The sequence below is a fragment of the Neofelis nebulosa genome, chromosome X (assembly GCF_028018385.1).
Source record: "Neofelis nebulosa isolate mNeoNeb1 chromosome X, mNeoNeb1.pri, whole genome shotgun sequence".
Lineage (NCBI taxonomy): Eukaryota > Metazoa > Chordata > Mammalia > Carnivora > Felidae > Neofelis > Neofelis nebulosa.
Window position 1 is genome coordinate 80,898,493 of NC_080800.1, and position 22,607 is coordinate 80,921,099.

Sequence of the window (22,607 nt, forward strand, 5' to 3'; positions counted from 1 at the left end):
TGTTGTATGGAAACCAATTTGACAATAAACTTCATATATTGGAAAAAAAAAGAATAAAAAAAATAAATAAAGTGGTTAGTTCACAGAAAAGCATGGCACACAAGATTTCCTGTATCTTTCCAGGTATTGTTCTTTGTCTACTCTCAATTGAGCCCTTAAATTCCAAGGCCCCTGTAGTTTTCCAAATCCTTCAAGGTTCCAAAAACAGAACCTGGCAAAAATGCATGTGTCTCTGAGTTTTCAGATGTTTCCTCTTCATCAAAGTGGTCCCTGGTAAAAAGCCACTATTCTGGGTTTCAGGCAACATCAGGAGATTTTTTCACCAAAAGCCTGTCAACCATTCCAGTTTGTGCAATTTGTGTGTATGCATGTGTAAACAAAATCATAGAAGTAACTAATCCGAATCAGAGGTTCCTAGTGAGTCCCAAAGCTGCTGTAGACTAAATGTTTGAACATTAACTTTTCATCTCATCGGTCTCCCTGTGCATTGGATATTCAGGGCTGACCTAAGACAGTGAGGGTCCCCAGAGTCTTAGCTTTTTGCTATGCTCTGAAAATCAGGCTCACGTTAATCGTTTAAACTTTTCGTAGAATTTCCAGGTATCCAGAGCTAGCCCAGGGGACCTGTAAGGATAAGTCAAGTCATCATTTTTATCAGAATTTTTAAAAAGGAGCTTTGAAATAACAGTCCTAAAACAGAAAATGAAGTATATTTCTGCTGCAAAATTACTCTAATCATTGCACAAGAAGAGGCGTTTTATTTCCTATTAACCAGATAATTTTGAATTCCTTAGCTTTTGTTTTTATTCTGTAGGCTAAGATAATATTTGAGATGGATTCCTCCAAACCCCTCAAAAACATTCCAAACTATGCTATGACTGGTAATGCTGGGCTATTCATTTTGATTAATGATAATTTACAATCATCACTCAAGGTCACAAGCAATTCGGGACCAATATAGATAAAACTAGTGTGTTTTCAGGGGTTACTGTGCATCATGAATTAAATTAAATATGAATTGAAGTTGTTTGTTCAACCAGCCAGTTCATTCTTTGAATCCTACTCATTTGGTGATGTAAATTTATGGGATTAGAGCCAGAAAAATAATAGAACTTTCTCATCTTCTCTACTGTAACTCTAACATACACTGCTTGCCTCTCTATTTTATTTATATTATTTTAACAAATACACTCAGAGTTCAATTTTAGCTGAAGAATAACAACTAGACCATTCAAGAGGATATTTGCATGAAGCAGTAATAAAGGCATTATCTAAATAATCAGTACTGGTTTTTCAGTGCAGTAAATTCTCCAGTTTGTTTAGTTCTCCCTCCTTAGAGACTTCCTGAACCTTAGTGTCCATGGCAACAGAGGGAATCTTCCTTGGCAGTATTCAGCTCTGTATTCACATACATTTTGGTTCCATGGATAACTGAGTTATGACCAACCAATCTCACAAATCTTAACTTTGAATGCTACATTTGAAACACTTCCAAATATTTTAAGAAGTAGTGAATCATGCAAAGATCTTTTCTTTCCCTCTCTCACCTACAAACTGTTTAAAAGGTAAGAAATTAGTTTATCTTCCATTAAAATATCTTTAAGATGATTCCAAAGTTTTCAAAACAACAGCAATCTTGAAATTCATTGAAAGTTCCACATTAAGGCCTCTCTTCATTTAAAGTGAAGAGCAACAGGAATTTTGATATGAACATGATTGTGAAAGTATATGTTTTCTAATATTAGATTTCAAAATCATCAACTGAAACTACATTTTAATATGATCCCAATTTTTTTAAATTTGTGTTTATGAATACATTTTGATGTAAAGAAATATGGTAAAATGCCAACAGTGATTATTTTGGGGTTGTGGAATTACCATGATTTTTTATTTTTTAATGTTTTTCTGAATTTTTCAAATATCTTTGAAGCAGATAGGCATTCATTTTAAAATCCAAAAACAAAGGCATCATTTAAAAATTTAATCTATTTTTCTCTATATATTAAATCAAGCTTAGTTGTTGAAAGAGGCAAGCGAATCAACATACCTTTTGATTAAATGGGCTCGGCTGTTCACATAGTTGGAGTCAAAGGAATAGTTTTCAGTCTGCAATGGGGAAAAAAAAGATTAAAAATGTTACATAGATGATTCATGGAAAGAGCCAAACTGTCCTACTTATGAGGAATTTTTCTACTGGATGAGAGGCAATGAATGAATCAGAAACCAAGGCCATAGCCAGGTAACACCCTGAGGAATGCCTGCTGCCTGCTTAGGGCTCTGAGGGCTCTGTAGAAGCAGCCCTCACTTACAGACCAAGATGAACTTTACTCAAACATCCCCTATAATATGGATGGCTACTTAGAGGAAGATACAACATGACCTACAATCTTTACAGAAACTAATTGTTTTCCATTCCCAGTGGATATAATTCTGTATCTATCAAATTGACTGGAAGTTCAAAGGTATTTTTATTAGTAGTACATAATTAACATGTTAAAATATATATTCCATAGATATGGAAATGCAGACAAGCTAATCCCCTAGTGTGGATTTAAACTCTGCACTTTCTTTTGTTTTAAGACATTTTGCTCAGCATTGGTTATGCAGGAAGGCCTTCGTTTTATCACAGATATAAAGGCAAACAACTATTATGCCTGAAACTGGATGAAGGGCAGTCCACAGGGAGTGCCAAAGCCTTTCATGTGAAACATGAAGCTTGCAAGCAAACCCTGTCTCAGCTCCTATCATTAAAACACCACTTCCTAATCTGGTTACAGTAGACTGCCTGAGCAACAGCTTTACAAAAACAAATGCAAAATACCTGCCAGATGAATGAGATGGGAAAACAGTTCATGAGCACCGAAAGGGAGCAGCCTTAGAAGGTGGGAATGCAGGGAAAAGTTGACACTAAAGTAACTGAAAGTTCTAGTACAGTGGATCTTACTCCCAACACTCAAGTTTTGTTCTGACTGAGCCATCGTATATACTGGAAAATGCATAAACACATCTCCTCCACCCTCCTGCTCTTCTACCAGAAATCATTTCCATCCCCACCATTCCTATCATTCCTTAGGACCTTCTGAAATGACTTCAACTAAAAGTGCCTGGAAAAGGAAACACAATAGCTGTCTAGCTACCAAAATACCAGATTCCTTTCAGATGACTACCTGTCAGACATTAACTGTGCTAGGCTCTTAGACACAACTTTTGGTTGCAAGGAACTGAAAGTTTAGTAGAGGAGAACAGGACAGGTGATAGTAGATGCAACTACCACATGAGTATCAAACAGCCAACAGTTAGGGTAGAGACCCTAAGTATCTACAGTAGGTGGGGATGGGGGGTGGTAAGTAGGCAGGAAAAAGGAGGAGAGAATATTGAGAAGGAATCTAAATCCCATCATTGTTTTGTACTTAGGCATGCTCATGCCCTCTGCATGCCCCTCATTTGAAGATGGGCTCTATAATATCTATTCACACTACTTTTATGTACAGGTTAAAATCCACTTTAACATAAACCACAAGTGATTTTTGGTTCTGTTGTAAGGAATGGAGTGGGAGAGTAAAAAATAAAAAGGATCAGTTCATTTCTAATTTGTTCACAAAAATAGAACTACCTATGAGCCAGCAATTGCACTACTAGGTATTTATCCAAGGGATACAGGTATACTGTTTTGAAGGGACACATGCACCCCAATGTTTATACCAGAACTATCAACAATAGCCACAGCATGGAAAGAGCCCAAACGTCCATCAATGGATGAATGGATAAAGAAGATGTGGCATATATATACAATGGAGTATTACTCAGCAATCAAAAAGAATGAAATTTTGCCATTTGCAACTGCATGATGGAACTAGAGGGTATTATGCTAAGTGAAATTGGTCAGTCAGAGAAAGACAAATATCATATGATTTCTCTCATATGAGGACTTTAAGATACAGAACAGATGAACACAAGGGAAGGGAAGCAAAAATAATATAAAAACAGGGAGGGGGACAAAACATAAGAGACTCTTAAATATGGAGAACAAACAGAGGGTTACTGGAGGGGTTGTGGGAGGGGGGATGGGCTAAATGGGTAAGGGGCATTAAGGAATCTACTCCTGAAATCATTGTTGCACTATATGCTAACTAATTTGGATGTAAATTAAAAATATAAAATAAAATAAAATGGATGCTGAAATTGTTACAAATATAACTACAGGAAGAAGAGGCAAACTTGAAGCTACATTGGGAATACAATGCTAGAAGTATTGCTGGAAGAGGTTATCCATCAATCAGTCAACCAACAAGCATTTCTTGAATTAATTTATTATATCAACATAATAAACACACAATATGCTGTGTAAATGTGCTCTTCTATGATATTCAATACATATTCTATTAACAATTAGAAGTTCCCCACCTGCCAAACACCATGCTATCCAATTAAAACAGGAAACTGATTAAGTACTAAGGAGTTCAATGTCTAGTTTCACCATGAAACCTTAGGTAAATTACTTAATTTATGCATGCCTCACTTTCCTCCTATGTAAAATAAAGATAATAGAACATGAATCCAAAGGGGAAGTTCAACTGAATTTATCATGACTCATGGTAGACATGGTGGGAAATCCTTTATCCCCTGCTTTCTACAGAACCCACAACCCCAAATAGGATTGAGAATTTGACCTCACTCAGGCAATAAAAGAGTAGCATGAACACATTTCATTTCAGTTTCCAAACTTACTTAAATCATTTTTTCAAGAAAGTTAATAGACACACAGAAGCAAAAGAAGGAAATTGTGATGATACTGGCTTTGCAAAAAAAAGCATTGAGGAGCATCCCAAGATACTGTCATGTTAAAGAAGCCAGTTTTCAAGTAGAATATTTTGCATAGCTTTGCATATGAGGCATCCAACCTGTGTGCAATGTGCATGGAATATGGAGCTCTTTGGAGACCTGACCTCCAGCCATTGTGCCAGAACTCTATGTATGGGCAAATAAACAAAACCATACAAATTCTATCCCTGGTGACTGTACTACTTCTTGATCCTAATGGAATAATATATCTCACCATGAGAATCCCACTCACAGGCAATGAGTTAAAAGAAGAAATAAGTCTAGAAGGCTTGCTTATGGAGACTTTATCAGTGCTCTGTCCTTCTCTCTGGGATACAGATTGGTTAACCCGGGCAAACATGCCAGGCATGATCTGCCACTGCAGGTAGGAGAGTATCACTGAAGCTTATATCACCTTCCTATCTTTCTTTCCCCCCCTTTTTTTTTACTCTAAAAGACTAAACCACTCATTTTTGTGGGTCCAAGTGTAAATATTCCATTCCCCAAAGTGGCACAAACCATAATAGGCAGGTGTCCCATGCTGCACCCCCATGAAATTAGAAGCACTAGTCATAAGGTAGATTCCTAGAACCAATTTTCCCATAGTGGATAGGGCTATGCTGAGTCATCCACTGTCTTTTTGTTTTTATATTCAGTCTCAGGTCTCTGTGAAGCCACTTAATTGGAGTTTGGAAACAACCTATGAAACAGAATTATTCTAATTGATAGGACACACTCACTATTCTGGCCCCATTAATACTACATTCCAAACAACTGAGGTAATTTGCTATCAATAGCCAATTATGAGTCTATGTATATTGACATCAAGTGTTCTTGCTCATAGTGATTCAAGGTATGTACTCAAACCCAACTCCTGTGCATTGAAAGCGTATATTTTTTTCCACACTTCAGATGGAGTAAAGAGTGAGACTCAGACCACCCTGAAGAAAGAAATAATCTTTTCTTAATGAATAGCTTGCATGTCTTAAGCCAGTGGTTCTCAGCCCTAATGCATATTAGAATCAACTAGGGAATTTGGGTTTGTTTGTTTTTTTTTTTTAATACTGTTGCCAAAGTCCCACTCCAAGAGATTCTGAGGTAACTGGCCTGGAGTGGGGCCCAGGCATTGGTATTTGTTTAAAACTTCCCAGGTACTTCTAATGTACATCCAGAGAAGAGAACTGTCCTGAGCAAAGGACCGACCACAGGCTTTGACCCGGTGTACTGTGTTTTCTAATGCAAGCCCAGCTATTTAGAAGATGGCATCCCTTCTGTCAGATTATTTGCCAAGGCTATCTCAATATAGACTAAATAATTAGAGCAGAAATACACATTTTAAGAAATGATAAAAGAGCTTTTCTTTTTTGCATGAATGTATTGGCTTCTGGTTAGCCTTATTTAATCAAAATTTGCTTGACATTATTCCAATCCCCTCTCTAAGTATTCTAAATGGCAAATAACATGAAACATTTGAGAGGGGAAATTTTCTCTAAATGTCACATTAATTTCACTAGGAAATGTCCCCATGTCTAATGAGACAGCCAAGTTAACACAGGAACGCAGTAAAAAGACAAGAACAACATTTGCTTCTGGAAAACCTAATTTTAACATAAAAAAATGGGTCTGCAACAAACTCTTATTTCTAGTGTCAATGGAAAATAAGAGTCACTTTCCTATCATTTAACATATTTATCCCAAATCCTTTCCTTAATTAGAAGTGTTTATCCTAGAAACTCATTGAAAACAGACTTCTCACTTGGCTTAGGTTTAATAAAACCTTGATTTTCTGAAAACCTAAAGAATAAATACTTCTAGATAGCTGAGTTTTTTAGACAGCTTAGGGCTTTCCTCTGTAAGGACTAAAACACTGATTTAAAATCCTAACCATTCTACCTTGTTTCTGAAGGGAATCATATAGTTGTTTATTGGTTGGCTTTGCCTGTACACTCACTGACCCCAAAGTGCTGTGGTTTTTGAGTTCTTGTCTTTAATTTTTAACATACATCCTTCACCACGTTGCTATCAAACACTCAGTATTGTTACTTCTCAGTGCTATCAGTATATCAAAAACAGCTCCTCTTCCATTTTGAGTTTGATACTTCTACTCTACTGTGTTCTTAGAAGCTAATTATATTTGGCTAGAAAATAAGACTTAAGGTCTGGGCGGAGAGCTGAAATGTTGTTTTAGAAGGGAAATTACATGATTTTTAATACAGAGACTTTGTGTAATGTTTTGGTTCTTGTTGCTTTTTGGTTTCTTTACCTGCTTTGGAGCCTTCTCTGATGACTACTTTCTATTCTGAGCTCCCTCCTGGATATGCAGATTTTCCAGTGAGACTTTGGGGTAGGTGGTATGCTGTTATGTCTCTATGTTAATAAGTCTGGAACATCAGAAGTCAAATGTTTCCATTTTGTCAGGCCTCCAAAGTACAAGAATGCCCTACTTTAATTGTCATTTTGCATTACTTTTACAGTTCACTGAATTTTACCCTTTTCTCTGAAAGAGTGACTGTGACTCTCTCAGCACCACATTTATCACCAGGAGAGACTTCAACCCGAAGGAGAAAGAAACCCAATAAATGCAGATATCTAGGACTAGAATCTTTGCCCAGTATCACAAATCCCCAGGTCACTACACAAAGCTAAAAAAGGTTGCAAGCACTGAGATTAAAACAGAGATTCCTCAAACTTTAAGGTCTTCATTTGAAAATGAATAGCCATTTAAAAATGCACTTTAAAAGTCCCATCAAACTGAAAAGCATTCTAATTGCAATTTGTTACCTATTATTTTGTTTTTTTAACTCTTAATCATTTTAGCAATACAAACAGGAAAACTGGAATCTCAAATCAGATGCACAGCAAAGTGGTTTTAAAATGCTAGTCCTTTTTTTTAACTGCTGATGTCTAATAATGATAATTGTGCTTATTGATCAATGATGAAAAGACCCATAACCTTTTCTAAAACTAATTGCTATTTTAGATGTTCAAATGGCATCTCTTCTCACGGGCATTTTTAGGAAATGAATTCCAAATGGCTTTTTCCTACTTCCTATGCCCAACACATGAAATGAAAATGCAAATCTATATAAAAATAAAATGCCAATATGCCTCCAGCTAGAATGTATTTTCAAATACTCATCCATCCAGACCTCAGCATCTGAAGCAGGAATTAGTGAAGATGGAATAAAATGCACCATTCCTAGAGCTGCCATCACTAGAAAGCTCATATTTACCCTGAACTGGAAAACAAGCCAAGCCAAGTAAGGTCCCAGTAACTATGACTACACATATCTCAGGCCTTATTCTCATTCTCTCCCCCACCCCCATCTCCCTCCTTCCCTCCTTCCCTCCCCATCTTACACACACACACACACACACACACACACACACACACACACACACTCATACATATCCACTTTGACTGTAGTGATCAATACAGTTCAGAGGGATGACCTGGGTTCCCTCCCCATGTTTGTCACTGACTCACTGATGGTCTTGAATAAATCACTTAATCTCTCTTGAAGTCTTAAGTTATCTGTCTATAAAATGAAAACAATAAACTAAATGATGTCAATATTCCCTTTAAACTACAAAAATTCTAGGATTCTAAAACAAAAGGCTCTTATTCATTCATTCATTCATTCATTCATTCATCCATTCAATAAACATACACCTGCAAGGAGGTCACAAACTAATGGACTTCTTACCAGGGATGGTTAAAACGTCAGCCATTCAGAAAAACATGAAAAATACACACACACACACACACACACACACACACACACACACACACAGAGTGGCATGTGCTCTCCCGCAGATACATGCATATACTTATACACAGGCTGCTAGAATTCAGCTTTGAAAATTACACTGCTACTTCATAGAGATAAATAGTACCATAACGGCTTGATGAACATAGGTGACTTACACGGGAGGATTTGGACTTTATTTTTCTTACACATATAAACTCACATCATAAATAAAAGCAACCTCTCTCTTCTATGAAATGGGTTATAAAATTCTTAATTTTTTAAGAAATAGTGCATGTATATGTTCCTTTAGCTCCATTTCCACAGCCTTCACCTTGTGACACCATTTTCTTATCAGTATTTGCCTTTTGATCTAGCCCATTCTGCAAAACGCTATGTGGATAATCTTCCTCAACCACTGTTTTCATCACAGCACTTCTCTTTCCAACGGCTCAAGAAACTCTTTCCAGGGGTTTCTTGATGGATTTAGCATTAAATCTAAACTAAATCTTTAACTGAATGGTTATAAAATATAAGTCCTCTACTTCCCCCATATCTAATTTCTCTCATTTTTAATATATCCACATCACTGGTCATCCCACATTGCTTAGCATTTTCTCAGCACTGTGTACAGACTATGCAATGTAGTTATGCATTTCCTTAGGTTCTATGATTATTTCATGTGTAGTATGTAAGTCAATTCATTTTCCAACTGGACTGGAAGCTCTCTTTTGAGTTCTTTTTTTTTTAAGTCTATTTATTTATTTTGAGTGGGGGAGAGAATGAGCAGGGGAGAGGCAGATAGAAAGGGAGAGAGAGAATCCCAAGCAGGCTCCATGCTGTGAGCACAGAGTCCCATGTGGGGCTCAATCTCATGATTCGTGAGATCATGACCTGGGCTGAAATCAAGAGTCAGACACTCAATCCACTGAGCCACCCAGGCATCCCTCTCTTTTGAGTTCTCAGTGCCACAATGTTGGACACTTACCAAGTATACATATAACGCATCAATGAATGAATAGAGAAGAGATGGAAGAGGCTAATAATGAGGCTACTTATTACAATTAAAGCAGATGACCAATTCTATTAGGGCAAGTGGTCCTGCTTCTTCAGAAAGCATCCATTCTACACACTGCTTTCTGTGGTTATAATTTGTTCTCTGTCTTAACTCCCAACTAGTGCCTTATAAATATACAGTAGTCTGGATATAACTGCCAGGGATAAGCTGACACAGTTTGGTGCTTTCTACCCTTCTATCTTTTTTAATGTTTTATTTATTTTTTGAGAGATAGAGTGCAAGCAGGGAAGGGGCACAGAGAGAGAGACAGAGTATCCGAAGTGGGCTTTGCACTGACAGGCTGACAGCAGTGAGCCCAACACAGGGCTCAAACCCACAAACCATGATATCATGACCTGAGCCAAAGTCAGACATTCAACTGACTGAGTCACCCAGGTGCCGTGGCAACTCTTCCCTTCTAAATCTATCAGTCCTACCACATCTCTGGGAATGACGGAAGTGACACATGATAGTGCTTCCAAAACACTTTGGATACTTTAGATGAAATTTCTGTAAGAAGATAATGCTTTGCCACATTACAAATCTCTGAGTCACAGATTGATGCTGCAGCATCTACTTTTCTACATGTGAAAGAGAACTCTAGGATTCCAGTGGCTTTCAAGACAAGGCTAGCTATGGGAAACACAGGCCAAGTGGTTAACATCCAACAAGTCAAGTTGAAAGAGTTCCCCTCTTGGTGGCCTTTCATCATCACTCCTAAAATTTCACTGGCACTATCAATGTGGTCAGACTACCTATAGGTGACAAAGGCAGCCTAGGGAAGATGCTTTTCTCTGCCTTCATATTTGATTGGGTCAAAGAGGTGCCTTTAGAAGAGCAGCCCAGTTGCAAATTTTACTACAAAGACTTCCTTGAGAAATACAGCAGTTTTCTGCAGAAAACTGCAGGAATCCATGCAATTCAGAGGCAAAAAGCCTGCTGAAAGACCAGGCTAAGTGCCATACCATTAAATAGATGAGCACAGGTTTCTGAATAAGACTCTGGGATCTTTTTCTAAGTGTTTTGTGGGCTACTGTGTACTATAAAATAGTATGTGCTTGTAAACAGCTCTCAGGAACAAGTTAATACCTATTCTAGGTACAAATGCTCTCGGGAACCAGTTAATGCCTATTCTAGGTACAAATGAAAAATCAACAAGATCTCAGTGTGAGTAAAAGTAGCTGAAAAGTGAATAAGGTGAATCCAATCATGTGAACCATGCTATCTCATCCCACATAAACAAAATTCAACCTGAGAAGTAAATAGCTATCAATCACATTCACCACTGGAACAAATGCTTAAGTCCAATCACCATCTCCAAATATGTAACTATAGCATATTAAAGCTATTTTGCAGGCACAGAGTGTCTTTCATCCCCAAATATCCAAGTACTTTACAAGCAGGTGCTGTAATTCCCCCTTTAAACAGCCAAGAAAAACAAACACACAGGTTAAGTGCTACAGACATGTTAAATACCAACTCAGCTAGACCATGCCACAAAAACAAGAACAATAAGAAATTTTCCCAGGAACACTGTTCTGGGCATTACCAACTACTGAGACAGAAAGCAAACACAAGATGGCAACACCGAGGAAGTCACTGCTTTATACCTATTTTCCTCAAAATGACTTTCTTAGTTACTTTAAGTGAGTGAGTCAGGAGAGTATAGTCTAGCAGTTAGACAAAGATAAATTTGGCACACACTAACTGAAGATACTTCTCCAGTCCCAGCTGGACAGCCCAGTCACATAGTCCAAGGGATCCAGGAAAGAGCCACTTTCATTCCTAGACTTTGGTGACTCTTTCAACTGTTCTTTAGTGATACTGACAACCATCTTTACAAAGTGACCTAACATAACTAGTGATGACTTCATGGGGTAGCTCTAATTTCAGAAATTATGACTTGGTAAATCTGGTCCAACTGACAATAAGAAACCAATATAAGACCTCCTACAAGCCCGGGATCCACAGTATGAGCTCTCCTGAATACAACATGCGTTTGAGCCCTTCTGGCCCAGAGAGGCCCAGCATACCCTCAGGACCTGAACTGGTCCATTCCTTTCTGCTAAATTCTAGTTTATTGGTGCCTCAATTCTCTGTTACTGAGCAGCTATGGAGCCCTAACTTCCTGCAGAGTGCAATTTCTATTGAGGAGCCTTGTCAGCTGACAAGACTTAAAATATTTGGAGGGAAAAAACAGTGGGTGACCCTGTGCATATGAGCCAAACAATACCCCCAAATCCAGTTCCAACCCCAGTCTCATTGTTTATACTATACATCACTTAAAACCCAGTTGCCTCCACAAGCTTATTTAAAATTGAAGGAGTGAGCCTTTGGCATACCATTCTAAATTCATTTCCTTGTAGGAGCTTGTTACTCAAGCTTGTAATATTTGATCATGCTGACAAAAAACAGTCAAGTAATATACCATCTTAGAAACAGTGAATGTGTTATCCTTTAATATTGATGTTTTCTAATTAGATTCAATACAATAGATCATTTTCTTGTTTCTGGTCAATGAAATTCGCCACAGTTCTCTCTTGGTGCAGCTATTTTGATTACTGCCATGGCAAACAAAGGGGCGTCTCAGTTTAGTGTAATGTGTAGTGTCAAAGATGTGCACACACAGCATCCACTTATATTTACTGTCACAAAAATATAAACAGATTATTTATTTCTGATCTTTTAAGTACTAACTTCAAATTTAATGAGGCATAATAAATATTTCTCAAAATCAGACTCCATGGTTGCTTAACATTGGTAGCCCTTTAATTATGTCTGTAGTTTAAATAAAGGACATTAGGGACTGGAGGAAATCCACAGTAGCCTCCAGTTTTGAGCAACTTAAACAAGCATTGCAGCAAATCAGAGTTGGAAGCAAGATAGAGATCACATTTTAGTATCACTTCATGAACAATAAATGAGAAGCAATACGAAGAGGATTCATGAAAGTAATGGAAAAGTTTACTCATTCTCTAAAAGCCCCTACCTGTCCTCCCACGTCCTAATAGACTTTCTCATTTTATGCAGGGTGTGAGGTAAGGTCAGATTAGAATTTGACCTGATTTCAAAACAGAGATTAATCAAAAGGCTACTGACATAGCCTGGGACATAGAGTGCTGGGAACCATGCATAGTAAAGCCATAATTACACCTCACAAAGTGGCTCATGTTATCAGCAGCTTGAAATTGTCAGACTATTAGAAATATGTAATGCAGTTATGCAATGCACCAACAGAACAATTACTAAAGCATCTTGCATTTATATGGAACTTACTATCAGAAAGAGTTCTAGAATAAATGCTTAACAGGCTGTTATAAAAAGGGATCATTTTCTCAAACAGCTGAAACAAAATAATCATGTTGCACTGGTAACAGTAAATAAAAAGGGTTTCAGGAGAGAGAAAAATTACTAAACCTTAGAGAAGCCAGAAGGGAAATAAATATTTTTAGACAGGCAGAAAATAGACACCCAAGTTGGAAATGGGGCTGAAGGTAGCTACATTTTCTACAGAGCTCATGGCACAGAATTGAAGAATTTTGCTTCTTATCCAGCCAGCAAGACTTCCATGAGGTGCTTAATGACTGTGATGGAGCAGATGCCTTCTATTAATATCATCATGTAAAAAGAATTAGCATTTGGAAATGGACATAATACACAAAAACTTACCATTTCTTTTCTCCTTTTTTTTACCTTTTAACCAACATTAACTACCTAATTTTCCGCTACTATTATGAGCTAAATAAATATTATTAACTCCACTAACAGCAAAACAGAACAGGTTAAGAAATTTGCCTTCTGCTAGAGAGAAGCAGTGTCACAACTGCAGCTAGAATTCAAGACGTTTTATTCTACATCCTGCACTGACACCACTAGGCCAAATCTCATTAGAATTCTAGAAAATGCAATGAAATACAACTAATTAGGACTGGCTAACTGGGTGTACCATTTGAGAGGGGAAAAAATCATCTAGCCTGCTTAAACATGACAGGTTCAAGGGTGGTAAACACAACTAGAGCAATTACCTCCTGCAGGTAGATTTACATATAATGAGGGGAAATTCAGTGAAATCCCTATCAAGATTCCAATGGCATTTTTTTACAGAATCAGGAAAAAATCCTAAAATTTATATGGAATCACAAAACACCCCAAGTAGCCAAAAAAGTCCTGAGAAAGGACAAAGCAGAAGGCATCATACTTCCTGACTTCAATATATACTGTGAAGCTATAGTAATCAAAACAGTATGGTACAGGCATAAAAACAGAGAAATAGACCAATGGAAGAAAACTGAGAGCTCAGAAACAAAGACAAGTATAAAAGGTCAACTAATACTTGACAAGGAAGCAAAGAATACCCAATAGGAAAAAATATTTTCAATAAATGGTGCTGGAATAATTAAATATTAACATGTAAAAACTGAAACTGGACCCATATCTTACACCACTCACAAAAATTAACTCAAAATGAATAAAAGGCTTACATATGAGACTTGAAACTATGAAACACTTTCTATGAAGAAAACATAGAAACAAAGCACTTTGACATGGGTCTTGTTAATGATTTTTTGAATATGACATCTAAAGCATAAGCAACAAAATAAAAAACAAGTGGGACCAGATCAAGTTAAAAAGCTTCTGCGAAGAAAAAAAAGACATCAAGAAAGTGAAAAAAAAAAAAAAACCTTATGGAGTGGGAAAAATATTTGAAAACCATATATCTGATAACAAATTAATGTCTAAAATATATACAGAACTCATAAACCTCAATATCAAAAATACAAATAATACAATTAAATAATGAGCAAAGGACCTGAATACACATTTCTCCAAATAAAATATATGAAAGGCCAACAGGTATATGGAAAGATACTCAACATCATTAGTCATTAGGTAAATGCAAGTTAAAACGACAATGAGATATCGCCTCATGCCTGTTAGGATGTCCATCATCAAAAAGGCAAGAGATAATAAATGCTGGCATGGATGTGGAGAAAGGGGAACCATTGTGCACTGTTGGTGGAATTGTAAATTAGTACACAGCCACTATGGAAAACAGTATTGAGGATTCTCAAAAAAATTAAAAATAGAACTACAATATGATCCTGCAATTCCACTTCTGGGAATATATCCAAAAGTAATAAAAATTAACTTGAAAAGATCTCTGTACCCCCATGTTCAAAGAAACATTATTTACAATAGCCAAGACATGGAAACAACCTAAGTGTCCATCAATTAATAAATGGATGAGGACGTTGTTTTATACACACATACACACACAATGGAATATTATTCAGCCATAAAAAAAGCAAGGAAATCCTCCCATTTGTGACAATATGGTTGGACCTTAAAGGCATTATGTTCACTGAAATAAGTCACAGAAGAACAAATACTATGTGATCTCACTTATATATGGAACTAAACAGCACAACACCAAATTCACGGAAATAAAGATCAGACTCAAAGTTACCAGAGGCAGAGGGTGGGGGAGGGGAAATTGGAGGAAGGCATTCAAAAGATACACAAGATACACAAGATGAATAAATACTAGGGATGCGATGTATAACATGATAACTGTAACACTGCTGCAGATTATATAGGAAAGTTAAGAGAGTAAATCCTATAAGTTCTCATCACAAGGAGAAAATGTGTTTTTCTTTATTTTCTTTTTTATTATATCTATATGAGAAGATGAATGTTAACTGAACCTATTATGGTAATCATTTCACAGTATGTGTGAGTCAAACCATCATGCTGTATGCCTAAAGTTATAGTGATGTATGTCGATTATTTCTTATTAAAACTGGAAAATTAAAAAAGAAAAAAATGGGAAGCAGCATTTCACTCTCCCTCTACCATCATACTCCCAGCAGCAAAAACCGGGAACAATCCCAAACTTAACCTGTCAAAAAAAATAATAAACTAACACTGTCAGAAATATAATACCATACGCTGCCAGGCAGTCATACCTCTTTAACCTATGCAATTGATTTCTGCCTTCCCTTCCCTACCCTGTTTTCAGTTTCCTCCCTCTCCAGCTTCCTCTTGGTCTTTCAAATACTCTTAGACATCTCTTTCTCCATTTATTCTTACATATACACGCACCCTTTTATCAAAGAAAACTGGCACACTCACTCTTCATCCTGGCCTTCTCAAGAATGGTTCTACTTGATAACAAAGAAACATTTTGTTTGAGGTTAAAGTACAAAGAGGTGTGGGCAGTCATGTCTTAATCCACACAAACGTGCACACACACACACACACACACACACACACATTATACATAACTTTGGTGAGGGAAAGAACGTTGTACCTTTGTGTTTTGATATTAGAAAGCCCTTGTTCCTGGTAGACCTCACTTCAGTTAGGGTCACAAATTACCCTGGCAAATGTTTTTGCAGTGGTTATAAGCTTAGAAAACATCACAGAATATTCAAAGGGAATCCCTAGAAAGCCTTCAAATACAGAGCCCTCAAAGTGAAAATAGAAAAAGTTCTTACCAGCTATGTGACCTTGAAGAAATCACTGAAACTCAATTTCCTAATCTATAAAATGGAAATAACATCTGTCCTAAGTATCTTACAGAATTATTTTTAGTATCACATAAACTAATATGTGTACAGGTACTTTCTAAGACTGTGTATTAATAGACAAATGACAGGTCTTCTGATCATCAGGTCATAAATTTGATTTACTTTGCATATTTATTTCCATTTCCAACTAAATTCCCATTGAACATTATGAACAGTTTTCTTTGGAGTTCCCTACTAGGACATTTTATCTCATTTCCGCCCCCCCATCTGTTCTACCAGAAAAAGAAATAATGCAGTGAACAGTCTTGGATTTGACATGAGAGATAAAAAATATATATGGACCTAACTTTTCTAATTGCTGATTTAATAGGAATAGAAGGAGCCCAGCCTCCAACAGCAGACACCTTAGCTGGTCTATGTGTGTGTGTGTGTGTGTGTGTGTGTGTGTGTGTGTGTGTGTATAAGAGAGACAGAAAATTCAACTTGAAGACAGTTGAAATGACCTCACACCATCTGAAATTATGTGAAAATCAAGATTTGAGACATTTTAAAAGCCTTAATTTCCCTTCACCTCATTTCCTTCCTTTGTTATGACTGAACTATCATGGAATCTCTGTTCTTAAATAAAGAGGGGGGTCATGGGGGGAGAGAGAGACAAAGGAAGAAAGAAAAACTTCATTCCAGGGTTAAGTAAAACAAATTAGCATGCATAATTCAGAGCTGTCAGCTGAAAATGAGCCATTCAAAAACTAGTGTAGTGTGTGACTAGAATAATAGGGTTAAAGGATGGGAGCAGCTTCACCAAGGCTTTCTAAGATCCAGAGCAAAAAGAGAGATTCCAACTCAGGACTGCCTTGGACCCTGACTGTGGGCCCACTCTACCACTCCTTAGGGCCGTGCTGTCCAATGGGATAGACACATGTAGCTATTTAAATTTAAGTTAACAAAAATAAAATTAAAAATTTAGCTCCTCACAGTAGCCACATTTCACGTGCTCAGTAGGCAAATGTGGCTAGTGGCTACCATATTAGACAGCACAGATATAGAACATTTCCATCATCACATAAAGTTCTATTGGACAGTGCTGCCTTAGAGCAAGTCTGTTGGCCTGTGACTTAGGACTCTCCAGTTCTAAAATGTGAGGCACTTGGTGACCTAAGGAAATATAAGTACACTTATCTTTATCATATCATGTAACACATTGTATTGTCTATTTGTCACCACCACTAGGCTGGAAACTCCTTAAGGGTAAAGACCACATCTTTAGTGTATATATCCTCAGTGCCTGTCACTGTTCCTGGCACAAAGCAGGTGCTCATGCACTGTGTGTTAATTGAATAACAGTGGATATTAGACATGTCCATGAGATAGAGAGAGCTCACTCATGTTTTTCATACATTGATTCAGATATGTAAGATTTGCAAAGCTCTTTTTAAAAAGGCCACTGTGCTTCCTAGACTTGTATTTATTTCAATATTTCTCAAGAATTTAGACAGTAGGGAGAAATGGCTTAGTAAAAAACTAACTTTCTGTCTTCCCATCTTTCTATTCCCATCTCTTTCATTTATCCAGAGTACGATATAAACCTAAAAAATTAGAATACATGTTTATTGATATTAAGACACCAGTATGTAATATACATTATATTGAACATGATGCAATCCACACCTTTAAAGGGGATGTTTACAATTGAACTGAATGAGAAACACCTATAGAGCTGTGTATCTCAGTGGCCCAATTTAAAAAATCATTTTCTGGGGCACCTGGGTGGCTCAATTGATTAAGCATCCAACTTCAGCTCAGTTCATGATCTCACAGTTTGTGAGTTCGAGCCCCGCATCAGGCTCTGTGCTGACAGTGCAGAGCCTGGAACCTGCTTCAGATTCTGTGTCTGCCTCTCCCTCACTCATACTCTGTCTTTCTCTTTCAAAAATAAAATAAACGTTAAAAAAATTTTTAAAAATAAAAAAAATATTTTCTTAAATAGTACTTTGCATTGCTGTGGCAATTGTTTTTCACAGAGCCCTCACTTATACCCTCTCCCAATAACTACAGCAGACTTAAGAACTATATAAGTAAGGTATCATTTCCCCTTTTAAACAGATGTAAAAACTGAGGCTCAGAGAGTTTTTGAATTCAAGATCAAATAGCCAAGTGTTGGCAGAGTCATAGCAAGAAACTAAGACTCCTGCTTCTTGAACCAGGGGACCTTCCACCCAGTCTAACTTTACAGGCATCAGGAAATGGAAGCCCAATTGGCTGACTTACTGCTTTTGCTTTCAATCTATAATCTCTTCTGAGATCCATCCTTTATAAATTAAAAAAAATCCTTTTATGCAATATTAATTACTTCTTCAGATCATGAGAGAGATTTCAGTTGCTTTACTGCAAAATGTGGTCATTTGCAAAGGTTGTTCAAATTATTAGTGCAATCTGACAATGCTATGCTGTCCACTGCAAGCTTTGAAAAATTTCCTTTTGAATTTATTACCATCACAAAAGCATATAACCACAGAGCATTAAAACTCAAAAAGACCTTTGGGAGTCTCTCTCTCTCTGTTTCTATTTCTCTCTCTCTCTCTCTTTCTCTCTCTCTCTCTCTCTCTCTCTCTCTCCGTCACACACACACACACACACACACACACACACACACACTATTTGGAAGACCAGAAAATGAGCCAGGGAACCTCACAACTACCCCCAAGCAATACAACTGGTTAATACACAGGCATGGGTTTAGAACTCAGCTCTTCTGACATCCAAGCCAGGTCTCATCTTTTTCAACTTTCCCAGCTCCTTCCTATTATTTCTCCTAAGAAGTACCCAAAGAGTAAAACTAAAGGCTTTAAGTTCTGTCAAGTAGATTTTTCACAGGAATAACAAGTGAAACTTAATGTAAATGATGTTTGTAAACCACTTCTTACCAATATCCTATCATTAAGAAAAGTAAGTGTTCCTCAGGATACTGTAGAAAGAGAATGTATGATCCACCCAAGGAAACAGACTGTCTTTAGCTGAGTGATCCAAAGAAAGTCGAATGATAAAGCTCTGTGAAATATAGCCTCATTCTAGCAAATGACTTGCTTTCTTGCCACTTAAATTACTCATCTATAATTGCTAGAGATAAACTGCAATCAAAATACAGTATCTGGTATTAGTCTTGCCCACTGGGGATTGTTTGATCATAGGGAAATTATCCAAAAGGTAAATTTGCTCATTTTACTGCCTCAGTGGAAATTGCCATTAGGCTACGGAGTGGGGCTAGAATGATGGCAAACATTACTTCCTTCTAAGGAGGCTTTTCTCTACTCTAAATAGGATTGAGGAGCTAAATCTAAGCCCCTGCCTCTATCACTAACATCTAAATAGGAAAGAAGGAATCTGCTCTGCCTACTTCCTCAAAGCATTATTCTCAGGTTTACTGGTTTTCCCGTGTTGGAATCACATGTTTGCAGTTCAGACATCACTAATTCATATTTAGTGATCATTCAGATAGAGCTAGGCTGCTGTATCTATTTTTTTTAAAGTTTTGCTGGGCAAATTAAGGTGCAAACAAGATTACAGGAGAAATGTTTAAACTTCTTAAGAGAATAAATTGTTTTTAAGCACTTTGGAAGCAATTTAGAAACAATAAATATGTTAATTGCACATATTTCTTACTTATTCATTAAAGCAGGTCCAAGGACTTCTACTTGGCAAAACATCCTGGCAAGGGCTTTGTTAGTCTACTTCTTATTACTCTATGAACTTGAAAGTAATAATATTGCATTTCTTTTCTATCTATAATTCTGACTGGCCTACCCTCAAGTTAGTCTCAATCAGATTTGACTGTACTATGTAAAAGCTGAGTAAAATGACAAAGCCATCAGTTACAGGTCAAGACATAAAAGTCACAGAAAACCCTGCACTATGTTTAAAACCATTCTTTGCACAAACTATAGGTAACCAGTAATGAAAACTGGTAGATGGTAGCAATGAGAAGAGGTAGAATGAAAAGCAAAAAAAGATCATTCAGAATCCTCCCCACAATTGAAAAGATTTGATTCATGTTCCCTGGTTGTCCATGACTGCCTGTTGCAGAACAAATGACAGCTAGTATAGCTCAGGGCCGAAATTATTTAATTCAGTTCAACAGATACTGTTAAGACTATGTGCCAGGCCCTATGGTAGATGCTAGGAATATGGAGATGAATTAGATTTCTTCTCCTGCCCTCAAGGATCTCACATTTCTAATGTTAGGGACAAGCAAGTGAAGACACAAATATAATGTGGCATTGCAATGCTATGTCAATGGTATATATGTGTGGAGCACAGAGGACAGAGGAACCATGAAGGCCCCTCTGGGTAGCACCTACCATCAGAACTGCCTTTAGACACATGAGATCTAAGGGGGGATGGAAGTAGGGAAAACATTTGTTTGGGGGTAATAGTTTGCTTCTCTCTAGCACTAATTCCTTGTTTTGCAAGTTATGTATGAGTGTCAGGGGAGCGAGAGAGAGAATAAGCCATGCTTAATAAAATCGAACAACTTCCCTACAGCCACAAATCCAGCTTGATTTGGGTTGGCTCTTCTGTAAAGTTTGGAAGATAAGTTACATGCAGAACAAGTGCTAGAAAAATCAATGTCCAAATGGGAAGCTAATTAAACCACAGAGACTGATTTTTGAGCCAGTAAAGGTTTTCTCCAGTGGGCAGATGTTCATTACTTCCAAATTCTTTTTTCAGCCATTGCATAAAGATGAATCCTAAGCAAGTCAACTCTAGCTTGGATAGCTTCTTACAACTTCCCCTAGTCCACTTAGAGGTAAAAAAGGAAGATCGAGTTCTTTCCTGCAGCAGCCTATAGGTGGAGACCTTCATTTTCCTCAGCACCTCAGACCACTCACTCTCAGCCCTACAAAAAGAGATTACCATAAAATTTACATGCTTGATGGGGAGGAAAGCAGACACTTATTCTCCTTTCATAGAGTCTAAAGATGTGGATTTAATTCTTGTTCCATTCTTCTTCTTCTGATCACCTGACACTGTGACTTTTCTCCAGAAGCTGAAAGTTCTTGGATAACCCTCCTGGCTTCCAGATGCTGCCTGAGCCCTAGTCTCTCCCTATCGCTTACTGGCTAACTGTATGCCATCCCTAGAAGCCTGATCCTATACAGAGCCCAAAGGGAGAAGAAACAAGGGAAATCTTGGCTTGTTCAGAAACATTGTCTCTGCTCTAAGAACAATGTTTCTATGTCTTCTAACAGGGCATGGATGACTCTGAAGCCAGACTCTTCTGTCTATTACAGCCCTTGAGCCAACAAAGTACACATTGTGTTTCTGTGCGAAGACGACTTTTATCTCTTGCCTCACAAACTTTTCTTCCCTGTGCTTTAAAAAATAAATAAGGCATGGGAAGATAGAGAATAAATAAAGGTATGAGTGACCTCTCCCAATGTGTTCTAAAAATAATGAAGATACAATGGCAGTCAACCATTTCATAAAATTTGCTTTTAGAAATTTTATTTTCATAAGTTAATATTTCTTCTGTCATTTGGGCTTATTATTATGAAAAGTGCTTTTTGGAAAAAGAATCTATAATACCAGAAAAATCTCAAAATTTCCTATCACATGTTCATCTTTTCAATATTCCTAAGAGGAAAACAAGCCACATCCAAGGCTTTTCAAAGATATTAACTTTTTCCTAACTCCACACAAAGCACACCACTACAAAGCTGCAAAGGGGTCAAGAAGATGGAAGGCAGCATACTAGCCATAAGTCCATCCTTTCTACAATCTTGCCTCTGGCAGTGGTGATTATCTGTTCATTAATGATGAGAAGATTAAGTACAGAACATTCTACAAGGGGTAAAGAAATGTTCCTGATCACTCAATGATCCATCAGGTATTGACCTTACACCTGAGAACCTATTTTCCATGCTGCATATGTGAAAGGTTTTGTGCTAGTCAAATAATTAGCTGGTCTTGGATTCAAACAGTATACAGGAATACCTTTTTTTTTATTGTGCTTCACTTCATTGCCCTTCACAGACACTGAATTTTTTACAAATTGAAGGTTTTTGCCAAACCTGCATCACACTAGTCTATCACAGCTATTTTCCCAACAGCATTTGGTCACTGAATGTCTCTGTGTGACATTTTGATAATTCTCACAGTTTTTAAGGCTTTTTTATTATTATTGTATTTATTATGGTTGATCAGTGATCTCTGATATTACTATTCTAATTGTTTTTGGACACCACGAACTGCACACATATAAGATAGCGAATGTAATTGATAAATGTGTATGTTCTTACTCCTCCACCAACCTGCCATTCCCCCATATTTCCCTCTCTCCTCAGGCCTCCTATCTCCTGAGACACAACAATATTGAAATTGGATCAATGAATAACCTCACAATGGCCTTTCAGTGTTCAAGTGAAAGGAAGAGTCACACATCTCTCACTTCAA

At 37.3% G+C, this 22,607-nt stretch overlaps 1 protein-coding gene across 3 annotated transcripts in view; it reads right to left on the reverse strand.

Annotated features, from left to right (window-relative positions):
• The window catches only part of PCDH19 (protocadherin 19), a 153,995-nt gene that overhangs the window by 80,117 nt on the left and 51,271 nt on the right, over positions 1-22,607 (reverse strand). For all 3 annotated transcript variants that reach the window (XM_058712762.1, XM_058712761.1, XM_058712763.1), the window contains exon 3: positions 2,048-2,106. In XM_058712762.1, the coding sequence (XP_058568745.1) occupies positions 2,048-2,106 (59 nt within the window). The remainder of the gene's footprint in view (positions 1-2,047; positions 2,107-22,607) is intronic.